The 13,248-nt window shown below is 42.0% G+C and overlaps 1 protein-coding gene across 4 annotated transcripts; it reads right to left on the reverse strand.

The window, feature by feature from the left end:
- Positions 1 to 523: 523 nt before the first annotated feature.
- Positions 524 to 9,542, reverse strand: TAC1 (tachykinin precursor 1). 4 transcript variants are annotated; one of them, XM_074945871.1, is made up of 6 exons: positions 9,386 to 9,542; positions 8,951 to 9,169; positions 7,397 to 7,493; positions 6,404 to 6,427; positions 4,697 to 4,750; positions 524 to 1,092 (listed from the first exon to the last, which is right to left on the reverse strand). In XM_074945871.1, the coding sequence occupies exons 2-6, from the start codon at positions 9,071 to 9,073 to the stop codon at positions 1,043 to 1,045; spliced, it is 348 nt and encodes a 115-aa protein (XP_074801972.1). In that variant the 5' UTR covers positions 9,074 to 9,169; positions 9,386 to 9,542; the 3' UTR covers positions 524 to 1,042. The 4 variants fall into 4 exon arrangements, with proteins under 4 accessions (XP_074801972.1, XP_074801970.1, XP_074801973.1 ...); XM_074945869.1 differs by having other exon boundaries at positions 8,951 to 9,172; positions 9,386 to 9,539; XM_074945872.1 differs by having other exon boundaries at positions 9,307 to 9,430.
- Positions 9,543 to 13,248: the final 3,706 nt, after the last annotated feature.

A 13,248-nucleotide genomic window follows, 5' to 3' on the forward strand; every position in this document is an offset into this window, starting at 1 on the left:
ATGTAGAAGAGGAACACTTGAGAGAGCCAAATAGCCATTTTTCTTCTGTATAATTCACAATTTTACAGTTCCTGATTTGGTTAGGCCCTCAAGACAGAACACTTCTGTGGCCCCATAGTTGCAGAATCCGGGGAGTCTGGCCATAGGACCCAATCCTACACAGTACTGAGCTTTACTTCAATAGAAATTGAGGGGTCTCAGCACCTTGTATGACTGAGCCCATAATATATCAACTTGGGGCAGCTGGCTGGAGTCCCTACCGCTAAAAACAGAACTAGAAAGAATCCTCAAAGTTTTAACCCCTCCCCCCATTAGAAAGCTTATATTTTGCCCAGCAAAATGAAGTCCTGTAGTTATAACTGGCTTTCTTCTGCTCCTAGAGTCCAATATCTTTTCTTCAGTTTGCATCTTATTTCAGATGATTCTGGGTTTGAAATAATTCCACCAGTCTACCCAAGGAAGGTATGTTGCAAAATCCCAAAAGTATTTTTTATTTAAAATGTTACTATCATAAAATTTCAGACTATGAACTGAAGACTTTGGATTCACATTCAAACCTCTTTTGTTTAAATAGATATATATACGCAGTCACAAAACATAAAACATGCTGCAATGATACAAATATATTTTTGATATGAAAATTACAGTACATTTTAAACCATGGAAAGAAATTGAGGCACTAGACTGTACATCAGTTCTGTTCTGCACTGGTAGTGAAACGGATAAGATTGCTTTAAATTAACAAAATAATTTTATTTCCTTTTTTTGTTATTTGGTGAACATATCTTTACAGGTCATTTCAAATAATGTGCTTTGTTGTGAAATGTCACTGATTTCAGTTCCATGGGGAGTCTTCGTTTTAGACCTAAAACACACTTATACAACATGTATCGCTGCCACACTATGAAAAATAATCATTTTATTGAATTTACAACTCAAAAAACCAACAACTATTAAATAATTAGTCCTTACAGTGGATAGTTTATATTACACTGCATTGGCCATTTAAACAAATGACATTTAATAAATACATAGGAATGTCTTATTTACGCCTTCGTTCGTAATTCTGTGCTGTGTTCTTTTCAGAGAACCCTAGGGGAAAAAAGTGTAAGTGTTGTATAAATATAATAAGCACCAGGAGTCATATAAAACATAGCAAGTTTTATGTATCACCACATTTCACTGTGTTGCACCATTTAGTTCTGAGCAATATATTAAGGGCCTGAGCCTAATGAGATTATCAGTACTCTCAACTCCCAATTACGTCAGTAAAAGTTGAGGGCTTTCAGCTCCTTTCAAGATTGGGCCTATATGCTTTATTTCCTCAATGCAGTTTGCTCCTGGAAGCTGTGTGTGTATGCTAGCTCCCCAGTAGTCTCAATCCCAGCCATTCTGAGGAGTGGGACCTTAAGTCACTTCCAGATTAGGGGTGAGCTATGGGGCTCACCCACAACCCACTGCAGATCTCCTAGGATCTGTAATAGGTCATATCCATCTGCATGGAGGCTTTGAACCTCTGTGCTAGCTCTGTATGCTGGATGACTACCGTGGCTTTTTTGACAGATGGTTCGAATGGTGCCTTGCTACTAGGAATTCCACTGACCACTGCTGTCCCCAGGATCCCTCTGAAAGGAGGACCTTCTCACTGGGGCAGGTGGAAAACTTAAGATACCCTCAGGCACACCTCTCCCTGATAGTTCCTTCAGCTGGCCTTCTGGAGAGTATGTTCTTTCTCCTCAGAGAGACCTCCCACCCACTGCCTGCCCCAACTCACTCCTGCCTCACATTTATCAACAAACTGTTTGCAGAGGGAATGGTGGGTGCTGCTATGAAGACAGCTGACCTCCCCTTCCACCGTAAGGGGAGAGATGTGTGTGGAGAGTCCTGGTCTAGCCTTTTGCATCTCCCATACTAGTTTTGCTTTTTTAAACAAAAGCACAAACCAACAGGGTCTTTAGGATTGCTCTCCTGTCTTGCCACTGGCACTAATTTCTTCACACAGTGCCCCACAGAAGGTGGGAGGTCTCAGCTGTGCCGTCTGCCTCTGTTCTAGAGCAGGTTTCCAAGTGGTAGCTGTGCTAGTCTGTATCAGCAAAAAGAATGAGGAGTACTGAGGTGCCTTGTTCTTTGTTCTAGAGCAGCAGTTCTCAACTATGGAGTGGGCCTCCCAAAGGAGGGGTGTGTGTGTGCGCGCGCGCGTGTGTGTGTGTAAACGACTGCAGACACAAAGAAGCAGGGCCCGATCAAATAAGTTTGAGAAGCCCTGTTCCAGAGGAATTCTTCAAGCAGCCATAAACCAAAACCTCTGCATCTTCCAAAAGTCTGTTTTAGGGGATTCATTGCTTTTCCTTTTTAATCATATCTGCCTCTAAGCCAGAAGGCTGTGTCATGGATCATGAGGGAGACCTTTCCCCCATTCTGACATCAAGAATATTCCTAGCCATGCTCAGTAAAGCATGCAGATGCATAACTATTACATGCAAATGCCCTGCTAATTTTGAGGGATCCAGTGCTGCACATCTTGAGTTATGACTCTGCTCCATAGGAGTTAAGGAAAAACCAAGCAAGGGCCCAAATTAAAGAAACAGCTTTCAGGGTGTGTCTAATTAAACACTAAAACAATACTCTCTGGTTAAGTTTTGATAATATTTTACTTTCTTTAGCAGAAAGTAAGGTATTACTATTGAATTCGCTGAACAAGTATTCTGGACTATACACAAATCATGATCTGCAATGGTATTGGAACAATTTTTATAGGGGGCTGCTGAAAACCACTGAACAAACTAAACCCTATATATGATGGAAACCACTTCAAGCCAGGGGGTGCTGCCATGCCCCCAGTACCTGCAATTCCTGTACCCCTTATCAGTATAAATTCCCCTGGCATTTATGGTTATTTAGTTATCACGGCTATCTGCAGGCCATTGATTTTAATGAGGCTCTGAGTGGGTGCATGGCTCTGCCTGCATTAACTTTTTGCAGATCAAGGCATTACATATTGGAACCTGCTTTCCTGAGACAGGAAATGTTCAGCAAATCACCAGGATTATGGTACCACGGGACCTCTAATTTAAATTTCCACCCACCAGAAGGGACATTAGCATAGCTTCCATACAAAGCCTCTCCTAATGCCAGGACTTAGTAATTTTCTGGAGAAATTGTATTAGCCAGTGAGGGGAGAAACCCAGCACATTTCCAACATGTAACTTTACTCTTAAATGAAGAAAATCTTCCTGAGGAACCTTTCCCTGGTCTGTATAGGGGCAAACAATGTTGCAGTTGTGGTTGAATTGCATACTTTAACAGAAACAGAATCAAACCTTTACTATTCCACCCTCATTTCCCAACTAGGCAGAGGAGTATGAATGCTAAATTCTAAGAAACTGGTTTACCTATCAGGCTGGTATGTTACTATTAGAAAGCCTGACTGTCTACAACTTCATTATTCATCCTGGTTATAGTTAACTAACCACATAGTTGTATTCTAACTATACCAGCAAATTTGAAAGTAATCAAAGAAGAGCATTTTATACTCACTGCATCTCTGATTTTCATACTTAAAATAATAAGGTAAATTTAATCCCAAAGTAAACTGAAGCAGATTTATCACTTGATGCCATTTGCTATTATAGCAGCAAATACATATTACAAGTATATGTACATTTAATCACTATTACCCTCACAGTAAGAGCAACTATACTGAATTGCTCCTGATTCAGGGAAATTTGCAAAACTAGTTAGGATATAGAGACCTATATTACATCTTTGACTACAGTCTAGTTAAAAATAAAATCACTGACAACTGTAATTACAGAAAATAGTTTACAATGTGCACCATGTAATATCAAAATGTTTGTGGCCATTTAACTTTTATAATCCATTTAACAAAACAGTGAGAATTATTTCAGTAGCTTTAAACAGGCATTAGATCATTTTAAAAAAAAATCCTTTTCTGGATAGCTAACTAATGCTTTGTGGATAAGGCAAGTTACAGCCAACGGAAGACTGGAGTTATCCATATGCAATATTCACAATAAAGACAGGCAAGATTAAGGGAAATGTAGATAATATGGGGAAAGGGGAGGGAAAGTCATGGTGAGCACATGTCTGCAATATTTTAGTAGTTTAAAGTGCTGCTTCACTTTGTTTATTGAGTCATTATTTGAATGTAAAATTAAAAGTTCACAAAAGTTGTGGATGTTTAACAAATAAAACCTTTACACCTTGTGGCAAAAGATGGGGCCACTTTTGATGGGAGGACTTTAAGCTCACAGTCAGTAGTGTACAAGATAAAAACAGTTTCCCATTAAACCTCCAAAAGTCAGTTGGTGCAGGAGGTAGTGCACCTTCTACCTGAGGTGATCTAGGTTCAAATCCTCTGAGAACTGGAACAACATGGATGCTACAGGTCAGGATTCAGGGGCTTAAGCAGAATTCTTTAGGGAAATTTAGATGGCACCTCCTGAACTGTGCCTGGCTCAAGCTATTGCCCATCCTCCCTCATTTTCATAAGCACTGAAATGACCTTCAGATTAAAATATTTTTATTAAGCAACTTTTCCCCCTCTCATAAGAACTTATCTGTCATTTATGAATTGCCTCATGTCAAGACTGCTTCTTCAGTTTATTGGGAGAGAATGAAACGGTAATAGTAGAATTAAGAGGTAGTTTTAGTCTTAGCCATTGTTTATACATACCAGAATTTAAAGATCTTTTGCCCATAAGTCCAACAAAGGAGTCTGTTTTATACCCTGAAAAAATATATTTGGGGGTGTTTTAATACATTTTCAATATGCAGTTTTTCTGAGGCAATTTGTTTTCATGAGAAATACAAGGAAGATGTAGACTCCACAAATATTCTTCCTACTTACTAAAGTTGATACCACTTGAAATGTAGTATAAATGGAGAATGCACATCATCCTCACCTATCTCATCGGGTCTGATCCAGAGCTAGTAAGTGCCTTTCCATTGTGGCTAAAAACAGACCGTGACCAGATAACTGATGCCAATTTTGACCTCATTGTAGTCCAATGGTAGAACTTCCAGTGACTTCAATAGAAGACTGATCAGGCCCTATAGCTTGACAGACTTCGCTTCCTATATCTTGGGTCTGTTGGATTATCTGTTCCATGAATTATTTCACATAAATGTTTCCTGCTGTCATATGGACCAAAGGACTCTATGGGCCAAATTATGGAGTCCTTAGTCATGCTGGTTAGTCAAAGGACTACACAGAAGTAAATGCCAAGTACCTACCAATATGTGTTAGGGCTCCACAGCCTGGCCTATACAGGATTTTTAACTTTTCTCGTGAGGCCACATTTTGCAGTCCTTACTCCATTTGTGACCCTGGAAGCACTGACTGAGGCTTGTTAAGAGTTGCAGGATTTAGCCCATAATGTATGTGGCACCTGTAGCAGTTGCTAGCCTGATTTCAAACAACGAGAGAAACACTTTGAAAAGGATCTACTTCTATTTTACTATTCTGATGTGAACAAAGTGTGCAAATTCCTCTTTGGAAAGAGTTTTATCCTGTATTATGAACACATAATCAAGGAAATTAGCATAAAACCTCTCAGAGGTCACTCTCTCTGATCTTCACAGAGACGACATTAGAAGGCTATAATTTTGGCTTCAACCAGTAGCTACATCTGGTTATCTGGCATGAGCTTTGGATAAGACTTTTTAAAATTGTCATTCAGACAAGTAATCCCAGTGATAAAGTCTAGCCAGTGGCACAGAACTCTGGCATGTTTTTAACCTCCTTGGATAGCTAAGGTCTCACAAAATGTAAAATCATCAATCTTTACTTATTAAAAGCCATGCTTTTGGATTTCATCTAAGCATCTTTGACAGTTCCAGAGGGGGAAAAAAATACATCTCAGTGTGAATGATATGATTTCTCCTGGGTGACATACAAGAATGAAGGAGTCCACACTGATTCATGTTGCCACTGATTCATCTTGGCAGGTGCACTTGCTTATGTGACAACTCATTCATCAGTTAGATATAATATAACTTAATTTAGAACATTGATATATCTCAAGTGTAAACCTTGGATCAGGAATCAAACCAGGGATCTGAAGTTATGGTTTGCTTGCTTCTGCCATCTAAATCCATGTATCTTGATTTTGGGAGTAATCCCATACTGACTGTGAGAAAGCCCCAAAGAGGGGCTGTTCAGAGTAGGTAACCATGATCAAGCCTATCTCTAGTTATATTATTTGGTAAACCCAGAGCTAGAAATATTTCTCTTCCACTCTTGGTTTCAGTGTTTTTAGTAAGAAACACTAACATTCCAAGCTATGGTGACACAATAGAAACCTCAAAATTAGAACAATTCAGTTTCTCACTTTGTACTTGTTTAGATAATTGTTTAGGAAAAAAATCTTTTCCAACTTACTTTTATGAGAGATTTGGCCATATCCTAGAGGAAGGGGGAAAAAAAAAGTAGCTTTAATAGTGATAAATATAAAAAAAGTGATCTCTGTGATGTCTATGAAGAAATAGAAACAACCTTGTAATCGGTATATTCCCAGTCTTGGAGAATTACTGCAATAATTTACTGCCAGATCAATCATTGAGCTATACAGTATATTAATGACTAAAATATAATATCTTCTATAAATCAAGACACAATTAGTTAACTTTCATTAAGACTCAAAATAGTTACTTCCCCCGTTCTTAATCTAGTAAACCTTTTGAACTAGAAATCAGGACAATAATTTAAAGGCATACATTCCAGCCCACAAGATCTCATTTGATTATTTTCTTAATTGTGTTTACAAAATGTGTGTGCACTTAAGAATTGTTTAGTATGAAGACCAAATCATATGTCCGCTGTTTTTCCAAATGATGGATTAATTTTATATTAAATAGAAAACACTTACAGTAGCTGGAGTACATTTAATTTATATTTAAAAAACAAAGTATTATAAAAGGCACGGATAGTTATGCTGAAAAGAGGTCTACAATGATGTATCTTTGAGATGGTCCTGAAAATAATCCGGACATAAAATGGTACTCAAAATAATTTATGCTGATTGTACCCTAGGGAGCAAAATGAAATAGGTTTCCACATCAGTGTGTTTGCTTTCTCTTAAAGCATTTAGGGTCAGATTTACATTTGCCAGGGGTGATTGTAAGTCTCACTCATGACAGAAAAAAAAAACTGAAACAAATTTCCATTTTATCCTCATTACCTCTTCTTCAAAATGAGTTGTCATAAACTGGGCGCAATCCAGTTCAAAGACACTACATGAACTGAAATGCCTATAGTGCCTCCTCAATAGCAGAGAGAACTGTGAAGTGGTTTAAAAGGCAGGAGGCTAAAGGACCCCTAGGTTCGGATGTGTGTAAATCAGTCCTCTAGCACAGAAAGGGAATGCAATCTCACCAGCATCTCGTTTGCCCATTAACCCGTAGAACTGCTGGGGTCTGGGTCTCCTGGCAATTCTCTGCAGAAAGTGTTCCAAGGGTAAGGGCAGCTCCTCCTGAAATGTAGAGGGGAGTGTCAGCATTTTAGGCAGCACAGCCCTGGAGATCCGGGAGGGGCAAAAAAAACCCGGGGAGTCCCCGGAACAGCATCCAGCAAATTAAAACTACGCCCCAGCAGCCCCGTTACAAACTTCTGGCTGCCGGTCCGTGCTGCACCGGGCACGCCTGCTGCCTGCCTGTGGACTCTGCACCGCGAGTGCTTGAGAAGAAGCGGCTGTAGGGTAAGGGCAATCTGAACCGGGATCGAGCCGGAGCGGCGCCTTTCTTTCCAAAGGGGGAATTTCGATCCGTTTGGATTCTGGTGGCTAGCCTGGAGGAAAACTATGTTGTGCGTGCAGGTCCGATCAGGGTTGGTCACCTTCCCCCGCCCCCTTAGCTAGGCTGGCCAGTCCCAGGGGAACCGCCACGTGCCCGGGCTGCAAGCCACACGCTTTGCGGTAAGCGCCTGAATACGCGGCAGCAGCCGTCTGGCAACAGGTGTCCGCAGAGGAACGGGGACGGGCCAAGAGACGCGGAGAGCGGGGGGCCCAGCGGCCCCAAGGGCGGCGCGGCCACGCCTCAGAGGAGGGAGACCCGGCGCGGGGGATGGGCATTTTCACTGGGGCTGGGCCAGGGCGCCCCCGCTGGGTGTGGCGGGCGGCGGAGCCGGCTGCTCGGACGGAGCGGGAAGAAGGCACGTGTTGCCAGAGTTGGGTCCTGTGGCCGGGTTATTTTTTTAAACGAGTCCACTCGTACGTCCCGGGGAAAGCGGGTCGGTTGGGCTACTGCACGCGGAGGCAAAAGTTACGGTGCCGCGGCACTGCCAAGTGTTGCCCCACGGCTCGCCGCCCAGCCCACCCCACAGAGAGCCACCCGACTCGGACAGACCTGGGAGTAATGCCCCCCCCAGCGCACACGCGCTCATCCCCGCCTCACTGCGGCTGCCTCGCCCCGCTCCCTCCCTGCTCGGAGCTCCCCATCTACCCGTTACGGCTTCATAGCCGCAAGCAAAGTGCGTTGGGAGCGAGGTGTTTCACTGCGTGACAGCTTTCCCCGATGTCACGCGGCTCCCTTCCCTCCTCCTCCGTGAGGGCAACGACTCGCAAGTTGCTCGCGCTCTCGCAGAGGGGGAGCCTCTGTTAAACTTGGTGTGAAAGCGACACGCAGCTACCTGGACCAGAAGCGGGTTTGGGAGCCACCCAAAGACAGTAACCGTTTAACGCACTGGACCCGCATATTAAAGGACTAACTGCTGGCAGTTACCGAGCAATTCATTGGCAGTCGTCACCTCTCGGTCTTAAACGGAAATGGGTTGTATCGTTTATAAATTAGGAAATGCAATGTGTCTTATCGTTACAAGACAAAGATCAGAATCCTCTCACCTGACGGGCGCCCAAAGCTCATGCATTTACTTATAAAAGCTGCCCCTCGACTTACTTGCATGAGCTGAGCATTTCCAGGCTCTCTAGCTCACCTTGAGTTGGTCAGTGTCGGACCAGTCAGACCAGTAATTCAGATCATCATTGGCGCCGATTTCTTCTGCAAATACTTGCGCTGAAATTAGGAAAAGCACTGCAAAAGCGACGAGGATTTTCATCTTCGCCTCTCCTCCTGCTAGGCAGTACCCCTAGTGCGGTGGGTGGGTGGCGGACAAGTGTCCCGAGCCCTCCGGCCAGTTGCTCGAAGTTGCTGTCTGCTGTAACAAAGAAAAGAAAGGCGTGAGTACTGCATATAACTCCTCTCCCCCTCCGCATCCGTCCCAAGAGGAACCGCGCATCTCAGCATAGACAAGATCTAACGAGCAAAGCAATGGGCAGGAGGAATCACCACCTAGGTCCTAACAACAGAGTCTCCGCACAGAGGAATGTGCTACAGCGGCTGGCGCGTCCTGGGGGCTGAGCGCACTTACTGCAATGGGGAAGCGCGACGCTCTCCGCTCCTCTCTCCTAGCGTGTCTGAATGCACGCCCGAGAGCTCTCCAGTTTATATACCTGGAGATGGGGAGGGCCCAGGGAGCTTCATTTGCTTAAATCTAATTACTTCCTTGTAGTTATGTGAAACACGTGACAGGCCCCCCCAGCTATACTTTGCGATCAATAGTCAATTACTCTGAGTATCCCTTCCTTCCTCTTTCCCTCTGACCCCCGGAAGGAGCCTTTTCTTGGAGGTGACCCCTTGAGTGTCCGTGTCCACCACAAACTACATTCCTTTTGGGTTTCAAATGACGCAAAGTCTGCGCAGAAAGCGCCCATCTCCAACCCGCAACTCCTGCCATCCGCTCAGAGACGGATTTTGATCCACTGTCCCCTGACACCAAAGATTAGTCATCAGAGCAGAGCAAGTGACGCACTCCAGGCACTCAAAGCAACTTCATGATAATATTTCACACGTCGGGGCAGGTGCACTGAAAATGAGCTGAAGGGACCCCTAAGTATTACTACAAGAAAACCGAAGAATCAATTTAAACACTTGAAAATAACGCCCATGCCCGGCATTCCTTAATGAAAGCTACAATTAATTAGGAAGCTATTACACAACAGTGCGACTCCTCTGTAGAACATTCAGTATTGATCACCTAATGCAAATTAAAAGGAATGAATCCTGGCTTCTTGTCATCTTGGATAGCTCAATACACATTAATTTATCAGGGGATTATTGCATTGTCCTCAGACGCCCAATACAGTTGCAGGATCTCTTTCTGTTGGTACTTTGGAAGAAAAGACATGGAATGGAAATGATGAAGGTTTAGTTTGCATTAAGGGTCAGATCCAAAGCCCTCTGAAATCAATGGGAACCTTTCCATTGACTCCAGTGATATTTGGATCAGGTCCTTTTATGTCTTTAGTACATCAGATGCATTTTTCTATAACACATCTCTTGGAAAAAAATGTTTGCTCTGTTTTTTTGTTTCTCTTTCTTGAAGGGACACAGATCTGATAATAGATTGCATTTAACCTCTGAAAAGGATGTCAGATGTAGGGTACGCACTGAAAGATTTGCTGGCAAGTGAAAGCAGTACAACAGAAGCTTCTTTGGGCTACAGTTCTTCATTTTCCAGATTCTCCCTCTCCCTCTTTTCTGTTTCTCTCGTGGTTATAAAAGATGTGGTTTTGAAAGTAATTTGTACTTTACCACTTTGGGTGTGAATTATGGTAAGAGATGATTATACCAACAGTAAAATTGCACTGATGAGAAACAAGTCCCTACAGAAAAAAAAATTAGCTTTTGCTGGGATATTTGACTGCAGCTCTTACCATCTCCCACTCTCTCTCCCCTAATTGAAACATTGCTTATTTTTGTGCATGTTATGGAAATACATTATCTTACCTTTATGTTTAAACTATATATTCTCCCTGTAATATTATTTCTTTAGATGGTCTTGTCCTGCTCACAGCAGTTTAGCATGTAAACAGAAATGAGTTCTGAGACATAATTACATTACATTCAGGAACATTTATGTCTAGACATCGATATATCCCACTACCAAATCTTCTAATATAAGGCAGCTGAATGATAAAGAATTGGGGTCAAACTCTCTGATGGTACAAATGACTTTACTGGAGTGGTGCCAATCTACTCCAACAGAGAATTTGGACTTTTATCCTTTTTCATATGACAGTTTTGTGTGACTTATGACATTCAACTCAGATAACCATTTAGCTTCCCTTGCAGTTCACATAGCTGGTCTGTCTTATTTAAGGATACTTATATGCATGATGATGTTCGTTTAACTTTAGCTGTACACCAGCACCTGTATTGGCAGAACGTGCATTACTGCTGTCTAGATAAACCACTTAATTCAAGGCATGGCAGTAACTATTAATATTTTTAGAAAGGAAGACATTTTCCAGGAAATGGCAATTTGTTTTCTGACTCCATTGTTCCTATTGTTTCAGAATGCTGTTACTGAAATGGCCCTTCTAACACAATTTTAAGCCTCCCTCCCAGAATGGCCCATTGACATTTAGTTGGTTAATCCTGTGGCACTGCCATCCCGTTGCTAGATGAAAGACACTGCTGGTTTCAGATGAGACCAGTAAAGAAAAGGTTAACCATAAAGTGATAATCACTCTTGTGACTCCTTTTCTTCCATAAATCTGTCCCAACACAAGTCCCTTTCTTATTCATTACACCTATAGACACATTGGTGGAAATGGCATTGTTGAGCCAACACTGGGGAATTCAGCCATCTCTTTTCCTTGCTGTGCTTTTGTGCATTTTGTCTCATTTTGCACATGAGCTTTAAAGATCTAGCCCTTTCTGGTTTTGTTGTGCTTTGGTTATCCCATGTCAGTCTTCTCTGGGCATGTGGTTGTCCCATGTCAGTCTTCAGTGGGCATCTGTGGACAAAAGGGCCAAAATGTACAAACTTGAGTACCTAATATGTAACACCTAGATCCATATGTAGGCACCACAGTAAAGATCCTGATTTGCAGAGGTGCTGACTATCCACAGCTCCCACTGAAGACAATTCTATGCACTCAAGCTTCAATATTTTAGCCATGATGAACTGACATTATCAAGTCCTAGCTGTCCAGCAGTATTAAATTGTCATCAAAATGGCCACAACAATCACAGTGTGCCCTATGATCTTCTAGACAAGAAATATTTTCTTTTAGAGAGAGAGAAAGAGAGACCACAAAATTAAAACGGATATAGTCCAGCCCTTTCTCTTTTTTATAGGTATCAGTAACTTCAAGCATTTTATCACTGTCTTATCTAGTATTCTGGGTGAGACTGAACATTGACTAAAAGGGCAAGCTCACTTTTTTCTTCCCAGTCATACAATTAGCTGATTGCTCGAGGTTTTCCTGCCCTTTTGAACCTTACACACAAAAATTGCACTATGGACTTTTAAGAAACTGAGAAGCCCATCTCAGGGCTAATTGGCAAAAGTGGGGCCCCAGCAAAAGTGCTCATCTTTAACATGAGAGAGAGGGCATAGAATGATGGGGACAGAAGTGCAATTCAGTGCATAGGGCACAAGAATAGGAGTTGGGGAGACACGACTATTTGTAATTCTGTCACTAGCTCATGGTATTATCTTAAATGAGTCATGTTGGGGCTCCATACTGCTCCCCTTGTAGTCAATGTGATCCCCCCCCCTTCAGTTTGCCTATCTGTGAAAGGGGAAATGACCTACCTACCTTTGTCAAACACTTTGAAATCTAGGTCTCAAAAGTGCTAAAGCACTATTGTTATTACTCCGAGGCGAAGATAATCATGTATTTTTTAGCACAATTCTGTCACCAGGTTCTTTTTAATACTTGAGACACCTACATCACTGGCCAGTATGAATTAAAGGAACTGCAGGATTTGGCCCCTAACCACTGGGTACGTACAGTGTAGCATCTTACATGACAGTAAAAAAGAATGACAGGATATTAGTAAGTTTTACATCATACTATCAATTTGTTTGCAAATGAGCATGAGAGATTACAATATTAGGCCCTATAATTTCACACAACAGATACAGAAATTTTGGCTCACAAATCCAGAAATAATGGGATCAAAGGTCTTCCAAATGTTCAGTATTTCTCATGCAAATTATAATAAGGGAAGAATACTTCAGTATTATTAATCAGGCATTCTTCTAGACTCATATTTAGGAGTTGGATTAAAAAAACCCTGTCATTGCATGAATCCCAACTCAAATGGAAAACTGTGAAGCAATTGTGTCTGAAAAACTACACAGAGTGTTGTTTTTCAGATCGCTCTAAAATGATAATTTCTCTGTGAGGATACTTGAGAAATGTTTATTTGAATTCTATG

This window comes from Natator depressus, chromosome 2 (genome assembly GCF_965152275.1).
Source record: "Natator depressus isolate rNatDep1 chromosome 2, rNatDep2.hap1, whole genome shotgun sequence".
NCBI classification, from domain to species: domain Eukaryota; kingdom Metazoa; phylum Chordata; order Testudines; family Cheloniidae; genus Natator; species Natator depressus.